Source organism: Tympanuchus pallidicinctus, unplaced genomic scaffold (genome assembly GCF_026119805.1).
Source record: "Tympanuchus pallidicinctus isolate F22 unplaced genomic scaffold, pur_lepc_1.0 scaffold25, whole genome shotgun sequence".
Taxonomy (NCBI): domain Eukaryota; kingdom Metazoa; phylum Chordata; class Aves; order Galliformes; family Phasianidae; genus Tympanuchus; species Tympanuchus pallidicinctus.
Window position 1 is genome coordinate 3003026 of NW_026294742.1, and position 13721 is coordinate 3016746.

The 13721-nt window shown below is 52.6% G+C and overlaps 1 protein-coding gene across 3 annotated transcripts in view; it reads left to right on the forward strand.

Moving 5' to 3' along the window:
* SRRM4 (serine/arginine repetitive matrix 4) overlaps positions 1 to 13721 on the forward strand; it is a 62382-nt gene that overhangs the window by 31126 nt on the left and 17535 nt on the right. For all 3 annotated transcript variants that reach the window (XM_052689394.1, XM_052689396.1, XM_052689395.1), the window contains 6 exons: positions 376 to 481; positions 1689 to 2263; positions 10589 to 10732; positions 12150 to 12233; positions 12435 to 12506; positions 13598 to 13624. In XM_052689394.1, the coding sequence (XP_052545354.1) occupies positions 2133 to 2263; positions 10589 to 10732; positions 12150 to 12233; positions 12435 to 12506; positions 13598 to 13624 (458 nt within the window). In that variant the 5' untranslated portion in view covers positions 376 to 481; positions 1689 to 2132. The remainder of the gene's footprint in view (positions 1 to 375; positions 482 to 1688; positions 2264 to 10588; positions 10733 to 12149; positions 12234 to 12434; positions 12507 to 13597; positions 13625 to 13721) is intronic.

The window sequence follows — 13721 nt, forward strand, 5'->3', positions numbered from 1 at the left end:
CTCTCCCCTCCAAAGTCACCTCCAAAGCCTCATCCTTGGATGTTCTCAGCTGTGGGGGGACAGTGAACGGACCCAATGGTGGGGGACTGTTCTTGGGAGCTTCTCAATGGGAAGCTTTACATCAACTTTCCATGAAATGGATATTTCTAAAGGGAGAGCTGAATGCTGGCATGGGAGGGATGGACCCAAGACATGCTGCATCCTCAGTGTACAAACAGAATCCCCCCACTGCTGGCTGGGGCTGGCTTAGCAGAGGGAATAATTGGTAGGTGCTGCTGAATGTAATGAATAGAGGGTACTCACAGCCTTTGTTTATTGACTCTTGAGTTGTAATGAATACTTCCAGAGGTAATTATTGATTTTCTGCATTTGCAGGAAACCTGCTTGGCTGGGAGATGGGTGGAGGTGGATACAGGGAGGTTTTGTGCAAAATCAGGCTGCTGAAGAGCCTTCACCCATGGGGAGCAGAGTGGGAACAGAGGTATGGATGGAGATGCTCTCAAAGTCACAGGGTGGTACAATGCCACTGTCCTGGCCATGGGGCCACAGGGACAGGCTCGGTTCTGCTTTCTTGGTTATTTGGGGACTACCAGAACCAGTGGGCACGGAACAGCAGCTGCAGTGGGCAATCAGCATCCACCGGGTTCTGCAATGTGTAAAGCACAAAGCAAGCAATCCAAAACCAAGGAAAAATACGACATCTATAGAAAAAATATTTGTCCGACTCCAGGACAAACCCAGCTTTATTCACTCAGGAAGGGAGAAGAGATTAAAATGTAATCCTGGGTAAACACATTTTCTGCTTTCTTCCCCTTGGGTACCTCTCAGCAGGCGCAGATCCGTCCTGCTGAGCTCCCTGTGCTCATCCATGGCAGCAGCCGAATGCCCCGGGCAGCTTTTGGCTGTCATCTCCCAAATCAAAATCTGGGACTGGGGTGGGTAAGGGGGGGCTGGGCCCTTAGGGTGGGGGGAGAAAAAGGGGATGGTGCTTCCCCCCCCAGGGCTGCTCCCTGCAGGATGTGGTGCTGGGACTGTGCTGGTAGTGCCGGTAGCACCCAGCATCGCCTCTGCTTATTGCACAGAGCTTTTTCTGGGCATCTTATGTTGCTTTTTTGGGCTGTTTATTTATGAGGCAATTTATTAGAGCGCAGTTATTCTATAGTGGGGAAATGTATTCCTAGGAGCCTCCGTTAACAGAGCCAATTGCTTAATTAGCTCGCTGATGTCTCCATGAGGTACGCCAGGAGAGGTTTCTGCTTGTAACAATCACTGCCTTCCCCCTGCACACACACCACCCGTGCTGCTAATTTAATAGTGCAAATATTTATTATCCCCAGTGTTTGGCAGCGAATCTGGGGGTGTTTTGAGCAACTCCACTCTCTAGCTCCAGGGACAGGGCTGGACTGGTGGGGATGGCTGTGGGCTGGGGGGTTAAAGAGGGGAATGGTGGAAATGTTGCATTGTGCACAGGGTCCTCGGCTGCAGCTGCATCCTGCAAACCTCAGGGCAGGCACCAGTGCCCGATTGGGCATTTGGGCACCAAGCTGCAGCGATGGGATGGAGCTGGCCCTGCTGCTCGTGTGTTTACCACAAGATGCTCTCAAGTCCTTTGTGATTTTTCTTCTTTCTCTATTGTTCCTGGCTATTGTTCCTGGCTCCATTATCCCCCGGTTGCTTACATAAATCAGCACGTGGCTCTCCGAGACACGACAGGGAGCAGCGCATCCATCCAAGGTCACTGTCCCTTGTGCTGCAAGAGACAAATTCCCTCCAAGGGCCGTGAGCTCCGGGATGCTTCCTGCTCGGCCGAAATGGGCCCCACGAGGACCATCCTGGTGCTTCCAGCCAAGGATGCTCTCGGTCCAGGGATGCTCCCAGCAGAGCAGCGGGGGGAGGCGGCACCGGGGAGGGGACAAGAGCGGGCCCGGCCCCATTCCCCGCCTCGCTGCCACAAAACGGGAGCCGGGAGCCTGCTCGGCTTCACACTCTCCCCTCCAGCCTTACCGAACCGGAATATCCCCCATTAAACCTCGGACTGAACCCAAGCCGGCACCGAACCGAGCCGTGCGCGGTCAGGAGGGATGTAGAGATCAGCACCGCGGAGAGCGGCCGCGCCGAGCCGCGCCGGGGCCATGGCCAGCGTGCAGCAGGGCGAGAAGCAGCTCTTCGAGAAGTTCTGGCGAGGGACCTTCAAAGCCGTGGCCACACCGCGACCGGAGAGCATCATCGTGGCCAGCATCACCGCCCGCAAACCGCTGCCCAGGTAAGGGGTGGGGAACCCTCGGCTTGGGGGCTGCTCCCTTCTGCAGATGTCGTACTTAAGGGCTGGGGTCACGGAGGCTGCCTGCGGCTGGGGGATCTGAGCTTTCTGTTCCCTCCTCCCCAAGTGGGAAACTTTGGCTCTTTGGAGCCTGGAGTAGTGTGATGGGCTGGATTGTAGTTTTGGGGTGGGGGCTCAGCCATGCGGCCCCCAGCACACGTCCCTCTGGTTGTCTGTCCCCCTCCTTCCCTTGGAGTCCGAGCCCAGGGCAGCAGGGTCAGACCACACAAAAAGGGACCGAGGGGCTGCTGGTTCCTACTGAGCTCTGCTGGGATGCGCAGGGATTTGTGTGACTTCCTCACAACAACACATCCTCAAATCTAGAGCATTTTTGTTCTGTTGGCTGTCACAATATTGACTAAGAGCATCTTTGCACTGTTTTTCAAAGGGAGTGAAGCTTCTTTCCGTTGCTCAGTGTCACCAGAGTTTGGTGAAGGTGTTGGATCGGTGCAGGAGAGGGCTGGGGGATCAGCCTGCACCAAACATCCCAGAGCCAATGGGGACCCACACTGGGGTCTCTGAATGCTTCCACTTCTCCGTTAGTGATCAGTCAGGTTTGGAAATTGGGGAAGCTCAGCTTGGGGCACCATGGGCAGCAGTGGCTCTTACAGCATTTCCAAACCGGGCTGCGATCCCAAAGGTTTCACTGCAGAACTGATCTAAGAGCAAAGCCCTCTGTGCCAGCAGGCAGAGGGATGAAGGGAGCAGGGAGCCCAGCACAACACCACGGTGACCATCTGTGTCCCTGTTTCCTCCCAGCTTGGCAGATGCGGGCAGCGTGGGGTTCCCATTGCAGAAAGGGATTTTCCTCCTCCTGGAGGGGTCCGTAGGGTTCTTGCCTTTTGGGTCCATGCGCAGCCCCAGATCAGAGTGCTTCCCCAGGGTGCCCCGGCTCTGCAGATAACGCCTCTTCCCTCCTAATTCCCGACAGGAGCTCTGGGAGGTTTGCAGGGTTAAAGCTCTGCTAAAACCACATTTCATCTGGAACAAAAGAATACATTAATCCCACCCGTGGCCAGCCAGGGGCTGCGCTCCGGAGTCTGCCCTTGACTCCGTAGAGCAAAAGGGATACTGAACACTGTGGCACAGAGCTGAAGTCTCTCCTTTTCCATCTCCACTTTCTTCTTGCTGAGTCTTTTATTTTAAGGCAGTGGGTGGTTGTTCATTATCGTCATTACCTGCGCACAGCCCCATGGAGCAGCGGTGGGATGCTGCTTCTCCTTCCATGGGGAGCTCCAAGAGGCATGGGGCTGCCACTGCCCACTGGCATCCACTGGTACCCCAAGTACCAGCCGCTTCCCTGCTGCCAGATGGCTGAAGTGGGTCACCCTGGGCCAGTGCAGGGATTTATTTTAACCCCTAATCCCCCAGGATGTGTTGTGCTACACGTGGTTTCACTGCCCAATTTGCAATCGGCAGTGATTTTGGGTTGGAATGGGACCCAGCTCTCTGCCACCCCAACCCGCAGCTCGTCGGGCACATCACTGGTTCCTTCATCCCCACCATCCTGCTCGGTCCCCACGTGTCAGCACTGGGCTGTGCTGCCGGAGGGCCCCCGGCTCCGCTAATCCCCCCCTTGTCCATCGGGCATCTGCTCAGCGGGGCCTGGCTGCCATCTGCTCCTTCCCGCGCCCAACGAGCCGCAGCGCTAATGAGCCCATGGCTGCAGCCCAGCGGGGGGAGCGGGCCTGGAGGAGGAAAGCAGAGGGGGGAGCAGCAAAGCCCCCGTGCTCGGGGCGCTGTCAATAGGGTGGCTTTGTCAGCCCCCGCCCGCCGGCTCCAGCTGCACGGCGGCTGCGCTCATTAGGCAGCTCGAGGGCTGCTGGGGGTGAGGGCAGAACTGGGGATGCCCATAGGACCCACAGAGCCTTCCTCCTCCTCATGATCCTCTTCTGTCAGCCCCATCCCTGGCTTGGCGCTGGAGCGATTCCCAATGGTAAAAGTTCATTGGTCCCCAAGGGCGCCGTCTGCATCCCAGGGCACGGTGTGGCAGCACGGGATCTTGTGGAGCTCTGGCATAAAGTGAGGAGCTGCAGGGCTTTGGGTCCCCATCGGGGTGAGGGGCTGCAGGAAACCACATCAGGCTAATCCCCCTCCCAACCCATTCCTGACTCCTACTCATGAATGGGAGATGTGTCCAAAAAAATGACTTAGCTCATCTTGGCATGACAGGACCGTCTGGAGAGGGCTCATAACCCTGAACCACTCCTTCAAGGTTTAACTAACAAATATCTGGGGCTGTGAGACGTGGGCAGGTCAGTCCTGGGAGGGTTTACCCATCCATAGGGCTGGGGCTCTCCTCTCCCCCTCCCTGCCTCTCTCCCTGCAGCCGGACCTTCATGTGCATTTTTCCATAATATGAACTTTCCAAAGGCAATCCCTTCCTCAGTGAAATGAAATCATTTCATGCATGATTGCAATTCTTCGTTCTCTTTTTATTTCTTCCTTACCTTTTCTTCCCATGGCCACTGAAACCACTCTGTCATTGCAAAGCCCGGAGCGGGGCATTAAATCCCACCTGTGCCTGGGGTTGGCACTGGGGGTGGGCACTTTGTGTGACCATACAGCAACTGAGGGGCAGCTGGGTGCCCAGAAGGGATGCCCCAATTTGGAACCCATTGGTGCTCAGCAGGCAGAGGAATGGGGCCCGATGGCACAGGAGCAGTGATGGTGCACTGGCGCGATGCAGCCCTGGTGCCACCACCTCCCCTCCACGGGTAAGCTGAAAGTGCTGACAAACACTGGCAGTGTAAAAATAGCAATTTTTTTTTCTTTTTTTTTTTTCACAAGTGCCTTCCCTGCTAGTGCAGGGACTGCGAGGAGAGCTTGAAGAACTGGAAGTGGGAACAAACTCTATTAAAAGAGAGAAAGGTGCTGGGGAATGCACTGCAGTCCCTGCACTGTTCTTGTCCTTTTCTAGGGACAGTGGGACTGGTCTGAAATTGGTTTCTTTTGGGGCAGATTTGGGTTGAAAACGACCTCTTTTGGGGCAGGGTTTGGCTGAAAATGGCCTCTTTTGGGGCAGGAATGCTTGCACAGGGCATCTTGGGGCTGAAACAGTCCCTGAGTCCCCATGCTGAGGTTGGGGCTAATTGATCTGCTGACAACCCCGTTCAACACTCCATGTTTAATTGATGTCTCTCCATTAATGAAATGAGCAGCTGGCTGCAGCTGGCCTGGCTCCAGGCTGGTCAGCAGGACCAAGGCCATGGGGCTCGGTGCTGCTCCTCCGGGGTCGCTCTGCTCACTGCCCCCATCCCCACTTCCCATTCCTTTTCCAGTCCCCCATTTTGGCTCTCAGCTATGTTCCTCACGGAGCAAAGGATGGGGCTCACCTTGTTGTTCATGGTGCAGCAACAGCCGAGCCAGCACCCCGCTCACCCTCCCCACCGCTCTGCTATTGATTTGCCCTGACCTCGCTTTACCATGCTCTGATTTCTTTCAATCAGGCTTTGAATGAAGCCTCTGCACCGTTCAATAGAACCAGCCCTGGGATGACCCAGCTGGAGGTGCTCGGAGCGCTCCTGCATCCCCCCTGGAGCATCTACTGGAGATGCAGTGGCATGGGCTGCCAGGGAGCAGTCAGGTCTCCGTCCCTGGAGGTGTTCAAGGAAAGTGCAGATGTTGCACTGAGTGATGTGGTCCGGAGCGAACACGGCATGGATCAGGGTTGGACCAGATGACCTCAGTGGTCTTTCGAACCTTAAAGATTCTGTGATCCCGTGCGTCCCACATCCCACAGCATAAACCCACTGCTTCCAGTCTGCTGCCTGTCCCCTTTGCCCCAAACCCGAGCATCCAATCACCCACCCACAAAAGCCTTCCCAGTCTCCTTGGTGGCTGTCCCCTCCTCAGGGCTGCGTTTGCTCGGTGTCACGTTGGTTCCGGCAGGCCGATGGGCACAGCGCTTGTTTGCAGAGATTGCACTGAGCAGAAATCCCTGCACTTCATCTCCAGCTGCAATTACCAAAGCCAAGTCGATGCAGTTGATGGTAATGGGATGGTAACACTGTCTGAATTTGTATTTAATGCTGATTCCAAGGGTCTATAATTTTCATCAGCACCACGCGACTTTTTATAGAACAGAAAAAATGTGAGAGCAGTTAATGAGCTGTAATTCTGGAGAGCTTCTGCCTTGATTGGGACTAATTATTTTCTTTATAAAAATAATTAACAACCCACACAACCTAAGGAGTGAAAGGCATGTGGCATTAATTAAACCGCGCGGTGTCTTCAGCGCACCTTTATCTGCTGATCCCGTCGTGTCCTGGGCACAAAGGTGGGCATCGCTCACGCCATGCCAAGGGACAGCGAGGGGGCAGTGGCACACTGGGACCACCCTGAGCCCAAACACACCTCTTTCTGCAGCGCTCTAAGAGCCTGGGATGAGCCCCAGGTGGATGGGGAGCGTGTCTGTGTGCTTAGCTGCACACTTACATAATATACAATTGTTAACAAGACTAATTCCTCTATTTTCCTGGAGGTATGCTGAGAACTAATGAATATATTTGCATAATCTTGATTTTGTTTATGAATAATTCTGGATTATCCCGACGTGAATGGCACAGGGGCTTTGCCACTCCGGGTTGCCTTTCAGCAGAGGATAGCAAAGCGTTTTGCAAATATTAGTTCAGCCTCACAAATCCCAGCAAGCAATAAAATTATTATTACACCCAATTAAAGATGGATGTGCTGAGCAGGGGAATGGCTGTCTGCAGCCTCAGGGCCGGGAGCCCGGGGCCAGAGCTTCCCCTCGGGAGCCTCTTGCCATCTCCCTGCATGGGCTGGGAGTCTCTCTGGTGAGAGAAATTTGTTGCGGAGTTCCTTATTGCAAACAGAGGGGGAATAAGCTGTGTCTGAGCACCAAAGGGAACACTCCTGCTCCATGTGGAGCATCTGCCTGACCTCCCTGCACTCCCCTCCTGCCCGATGAGCCCTGCTAAGATCCATGCTCAAAGCCATCTCCCATTGCTGCCGACAACTGTGTGCTCACAATCCGCTATTCGATTAAAAGCTAACGAGCTATGTTATTGGCAAATAAACTATTTATCTTGCTGCCATTTGCCCTGCTCAACAGAGCGGGACTTCGGGCAAGGGAACTGCAGCAAGGACCCACGGCCCTGTCTGGTGTAGGGATGGGACGTGGTTGACATCGCTGTCAACTTTTCAGGTTGGAAACCTGCAGGGTGTTTGCCAGGGAGGGAGATTTGAAAACAGGAAAGGCACAGGGCTGCTTGCTGAGAGCGGCATCTTGGGGAGGAGACACCCAAAGGCAGTCCTAGTTAGGATTACAGCTCTAAGCTATGGTGGAGACACCTGCCCCAGTGCTGCCAGCAGCTGCCTCCAGCAGGAGTCTGCGATGCAGATGGAGCCATTCCTACCTCTGTGCCCATTATCATCCCCATTCCCAACCCTACCCTCATCCTCATCCCACCCTCAATCCCCTCCGCATCCTGAACCCTGCCCCCATCCTCATTGCTTCACTATCTCCATCTCCATCCCCATCCCATCCTTGTCCTCATCTGATTCTCATCCCTGTTCCCATCCCATCCTCATCTCTTTACCATCCTCCTCGCATCCCTAACCCCGTCTCCATCCCTGGGCTGTGACCATGCAGTGTCCCTGTAGCACCTGGCACCAACCCTGCCACCAGCAGGGACGCCTCTGTTCTTACACAGCCATGCATAGCAAATCAGCTGCTGGAAAAACGAAGAGCCAGGGCTGCTTCTTTGGCCCAGGGTGAGATAAGAGAGGTTGTAAAACATTTCTGGAGGCCAAGAAGCAAAAAAGAGCTGCTGCTTGGTTTGGTCTTGCAGCAGGATGCAGGGATGTGGGAGGGGGGTGAGCTAAAATTGGATGAAAAACACCTATTATGGAATTGTGTTTCTCTTCTGTGCTTAAGCTGCTTCAAGGAAGCCACGCGCTTTTCTGCAGCTGGTGCCTCTGCTGATGCACGAGGAAATAGTGGAGAGAAGATTAAAATTGAACTGGCTCAGGATCCGTGCAATCAGGGAAAATATCGCAGTGATTTGCTATTATAATTTCCAATAACAAACGGCAGGGCTCCTGCTGCACTAATAACAGTGGTCTGAATGAGGTGGGGAAGGAACCTGCCATGGAGTGGTTTTGTGTCTGTGTTTGTGGAAAGCACTTAACAACCTCCCCCACCTCCTAATTTTAAAGAGGTATTTTTAGTGCCTGTTTCAAAGGGATTTACGTAAACACATCTGCATGAGTTTTGGCGTGGAAATCTCTTTTACAACCTTCTCCTTTCCCCCCCTCCTTCTGCCGGGTCAAAGGAGCGGTTCAACCATTTTCTTTTTCAATCAACTGAGAAGAGGCAGAAAGCAAGAGAGAAAGAAAAGGATGATTTCACCAATGCAAAAAGCCTCCTCTGCATAGAGTGATGCGTTTTGAGAGGATTGTGGCGCAGCGCAGTGGATGTGGGACAGCAGGGTCCCAGGGCTGTGGGTGCAGGTGATGCGTTGGCACAGCGGTCCAGGGAGTGGTGGGCTCACCAACCCTGGAGTTGTTCAGGGAACGTGGAGATGTGACCCTGAGGGATGTGGTTATGGGCACGGTGGGGTGGGTTGGGTTTAGGCTTGAGGATCTGAGAGGTCTTTTCCAGCCTTCACGATTCCATGACTCTATGACTCTATGATCCACCACCCAACCCCGCTGCGCCCTTCAAACAAAGCTCACCAGGAAGGCGGTTTTTCAGCTTCTCGCTCCTCCAGCGATGAGGAGCTGCAGGAGAAAGGCTGCTTGATGAGAGCTTTGTGGCAGGAGATGGCTCGGGGACTCAGGAGCCTGAGGACAGGGGAGGGGGCTATGTCACCCAGCGCATCGCATGGTCTGATGGCATGGCATGTGCCCATGGTGCTGAGCTCTGCGACGGGGACGCGGCCGCGGTTTGCTCCCGAGGCAGCAAACACCCTGTGCCTTTGCCCTGTCCTCCGTGTCTCCCCCAGCTGTCATGGCCCAGCCCGTGAAAGACGACAGAAAAAAAATATATGTTTATATCTATCTATTCAATCAATGTCTATGGAGCTTAACGCAAAGGGATTACCAGCCCGTTTAGAGCGTTAGTGACTCTCAGCTTTCACCGGAGGAGAGTATTGGGTTGAATTGAAGCCAGCCTTTGATGGGATTGGAGAATAATTATTTCCATCAATAATTACTTCCAAGCCCAGAAGAAATGGTCCCCAGTGTGTAGCAGGACAGCAGCCCTTGGTTGCCTTCAGGCTAATGTGTTTCAACGCCGAGACCTGAAATGCCATTAGTGGGGACATCACCCACTGTGCCCAGGGAGGGCCCCCATCGCACCATTGGAGCTGCTCCAGCTTTGCACAGGTCATTAATTTGGGGACATTTTTAATGGATCCTAATGACTGAGCCTCAGAAGACTGTTCTTAAAAGGGGGTTGGGAAATGCCACAAGCTAATTAGCTCACACAAAGAAAGCAATTAACCATGTAGCTTCCTGGATGGTTAAAAATAACACAGATAATGGGAAAAGACTGGGAGATTTTTTACAAGCAGAATAATAGATTTTAAAGCTGGAGGGACCATCAGATCTGCCAGCATTACCTCTTGCATTTGATGGGTGGGAAATATTTTCTCCAGCTTCATCCCATTGACCCCCAGCGCATGTGTTTGCCTAATGTTCATCCCTAAACCTTCAGGCATTGCAAACTGTGCTCCAAGAAAGAAAGGGCTGCTAGAAAAGGTGGGGTTTTCCTGAGAACACGGGTTGATATAGGAATGAAGTCTCTTCGACAGATGCTCCAGCCCCCAGAATTGGGATTCTCATGACAGGGGCAGGCAGAAAGATGTTCCCAGGGGCTGCAAGCCTCTGGCCATGGCTAGCTGGGGCTGATGTGCTGCTTCCCCATGGAATGGCACTTTAGCTTCCTTCCTGGCACCACTGAAGCCCCAAGATGTGCAACACTCTTGGTCCTGGCCCTTCGGCACATATTTGATGACTGTGATGGTTTCCAAATCCGAAATGCCTGGCTGGGCTCAGCCTTGCTGATGCTTCCTTTATTTATCTGTGTAATACTCTGCACGACACCAAAAGTGTGGTGTTCTCATTCCCCACTGGGTATGGTTTACGACTTTCCATTAGTGCTTCCATTCTTTGATACAAATACCTGCAGGGCTCTACTCACACAGGCTCCCTGGGGCTTGTGCAGGCACCTGCACGGCTCAGGTGGTTCCCTTTGTTTTCTAGCTCTCTTATTGCTCTTTCTGGCCTCTTGCCACGCAGTGGGACGCTCAGCTGCCTGCCGTACTCTGCCGAGGATCGACGTCCTGAGAAGCTGAGCAGCTGTGTGTCCAAGGAGACCTCCACCACTAACGGCTGGGCAAGAGGGAAGGAGAGACGTGGCCATGCTCACCACAGGTCACGCAGGTAGGGACAGGGCCACCCCGCCATGAGGTTCAGCGGAAGAAACGTCATCCTTATCCCTGCTGAGTCAGTGAGATCTGGGCAGGGGTTGGACAACTGTGTGAACCGCCGGCATCCCATGTGCTGTGGGGCACATAGGTTCCTCCTGGCTGTGGATTGCCCTCAGCAGTTCCCATCTCCCATGCCTAGATCAGAGCAGCAGCACTGCCCTAGCTAGGATATCACTTTGTTATCGGTATGCTGTTAGCCCCTGACAACTTGCAAAGGTAAAAATGAATGAAGCTTGCTAAGCAAGGCAGCTGGAGTCTCAGCCTTTGTTGCTGAACTGGGATTAAGGCCTTTCTGTTTGGTTAAAGATGCTGGAAAGAAAGGGACAGAAAGTGCATTTACTATCTTCAGATGTCAGGCTAACTGGAACAATAATCTAAAGTGTATTTTTAATTAGACTCTGATTACAATCACAGAGGAACAATTAAAGTTAGATCAGCTCAGGGAGGAGGCTTCCACTTCAAAGACAAAAGGCTTCATCTTGGGAGCAGGGGGAGGGCTCCAGGCAGGCTGCCTATGGCTGAGCACACAGCCTGGAGGTTCTCCATGCCCTGGCACAGACATGGCAGGAGCTGACGATGGCCTGAGATGAGGAGGGGGCTGAGCTGTGCTGGAGCCTACATCCCACATCCCTATGAGAATGGCTTTCCAACACGAGGTCCCAATGGTGGCGCTTCCAGCCAGTGGGATGAGCAGTGGGGATGCTGAGGCATAGACCCTGTGCTCTAGTTTCCATCATTCACTGCCTTTCTTTAGGGTCACCAGCCCCCATGCATTTCATATTTTCAGTGCAGTGCTCCAAATTAATTAAGTGCAGCGTTTGCTTTTTGCTGAAATGTAACACAATTTAAAAAGAAATTAATTTACAGCTTTTTTCCCCCCAAAGTTTAACCACCGTGTAAGAGATGCTTATCTCACTAAATCACCATAGCACATCAATAAATACATATTTTTCTAATCAATTGCTATTTAACATTTGCCATGTCTTATATTACTGTTAAATTCACTCGGTCTCAATAATTATTGTATGCAAATCAAATGCCGATTAATTATTTAAAACATATTTACAAAGCAGCAAAACCCATAAATCTGTCATGGAGTTGTTAACCTCAGCAAGCTCATTTCAAATAACCAGCTGGCATCGCAGCCACGTACAGTGTCTGTCTCATTATATCTCCATTAAACCCACGGAGGAGGCGCTCAATTTCAAGTGAGGGTAATTAGAGGGTAATTAGGTGCCCTGATCTGTCCCGGTCTGCCCTCAGGTAGGGATGGTGGCATGCGGAGGTGAGCAACCCCAAGTGAGGTCATTCTGATGGTGTTTTTATGCATTTATTTTAAAACCTTGTTTGGCTTTATCCCCCCTCCTCAGCCCCTCGTGTGATGGGGAACGTGCACCACTGCCAGCCCGGGGCAAGAAGAAGAAGAAGAAATCCAGCCGCAAGAAGCGACGGAGGTGAGGGCAGCCACGTTGGCCTGGGCCTTGCCTTATGAGCCTCATGGGGAAGGTGTGAGGGGCTGGGCTCTGCCGGCCATCCTCCTGCCCTCCCCTTACACCTAAACAGAGCTCAGCCCCAAAGCCCGGTGGTGGGGTGCAAATTGGGCAGCCCTGGGCGTGAGGGGCTGTGCTGGCCCTGATGCCTCTCTGCTCCCCCAGGTCTCCTTCCTACAGCCCCTCTCCTGTGAAGAAGAAGAAAAAGAAGAGCTCCAAGAAGCGAAAAAGACACAGGTATTTCTCCTTCGAGGTGTTGCGGTGATGCCTTGGGTTCTGAAAGCCGGTTTTTAATTTAAAGAGAGTGATGAAATTTTGGAATTGCAAATATTTCACTGTCTTCTCCCAGCTGTTAAACCAATATTTGCAGAGAATAGTAGATGCCATCTCCCTTGGAAAGTTCATGTATTTATAATTTATTGAATGAGAGCGAGAAGCTACTGAAAGTGGTGAACAGAGTGAAAAGCAGCCCTTTTTTTGTTATGGAAAAAGGTGGAAGGGAGGGAGAGTAGGAGATAGAAATGCCTCTAAAATATATCTTATCCATCTCAGGTCAGATGCTTGTCATTTTTACACCTGTAGTACTCATTTGTGGCCCTGCAAGCTGAACTGTAGCTTATAGTTCATCCCAAAAGGCATTGTGATCAACCATTGAGCGTTAGTGACCAGTGGAGGTCATTTCCAGATACCACTCACCTACAGATCCCAACTGGCCTTGTCTCGGGCCATCTCATGGCCCTTCTAGACAGGACTTCAGGCCATGTCTTCTGCGGGATGCTGTGCTAGGAGCTCAGGTGGGACAGGAGGCAGCGTGCAGGGGGCTCACTGGAAGGAAGTATCCCCCTCTATGCTCCCAGGTTTTTCCAAGGGCCACCAGCATGGTGGTTCCTACAGGCATGCTCCAGGAGGGAAGACATAAAGCTGGTTTGGCTGTGAGCCTGCTCTGGAGTTTTGCAGAAAGGATTCCTCCTTTGACTGCTGCTCAATCCTTTGTACAGAAGATCAGGGTCTAGACTCTACAACTTCAAACTCAGCGCAGTTTAGAGTCAGTAGTAGAGAAAAGCGATCCACCAGGGACAGTGGAGGTTTTTGATTCTACAGAAAGTGATATGCTCAATTATTTGCAGTGTGCCAGTGACTTCCACCAGCACCAGCTGCCCCGTTAGCTGCCTCGTTAGCCCAGCTGGCTAAAAGGGAGTCAGGGCTGTCTAGCTGGTGCGTTGTTTCCTTAGTGCTCAGCCTCAAGATGGGCCTTACCAGATTGTCTCTGATTCAAAATTCCAGTTTTGTAAGATGCTGTACTCAGTGTGCACCTTTGTGTCTTGCAGGTTATCCTCAAAGAAGAGAAGGCACAGGTAAGAGTTGAGCACGTGTGGGTGATCCCCTACAAATGGTCTCCTCAGGATCTCACAAGGTTGATGTTCACCGTGTGGAGGCAGAAATCACTTCTGT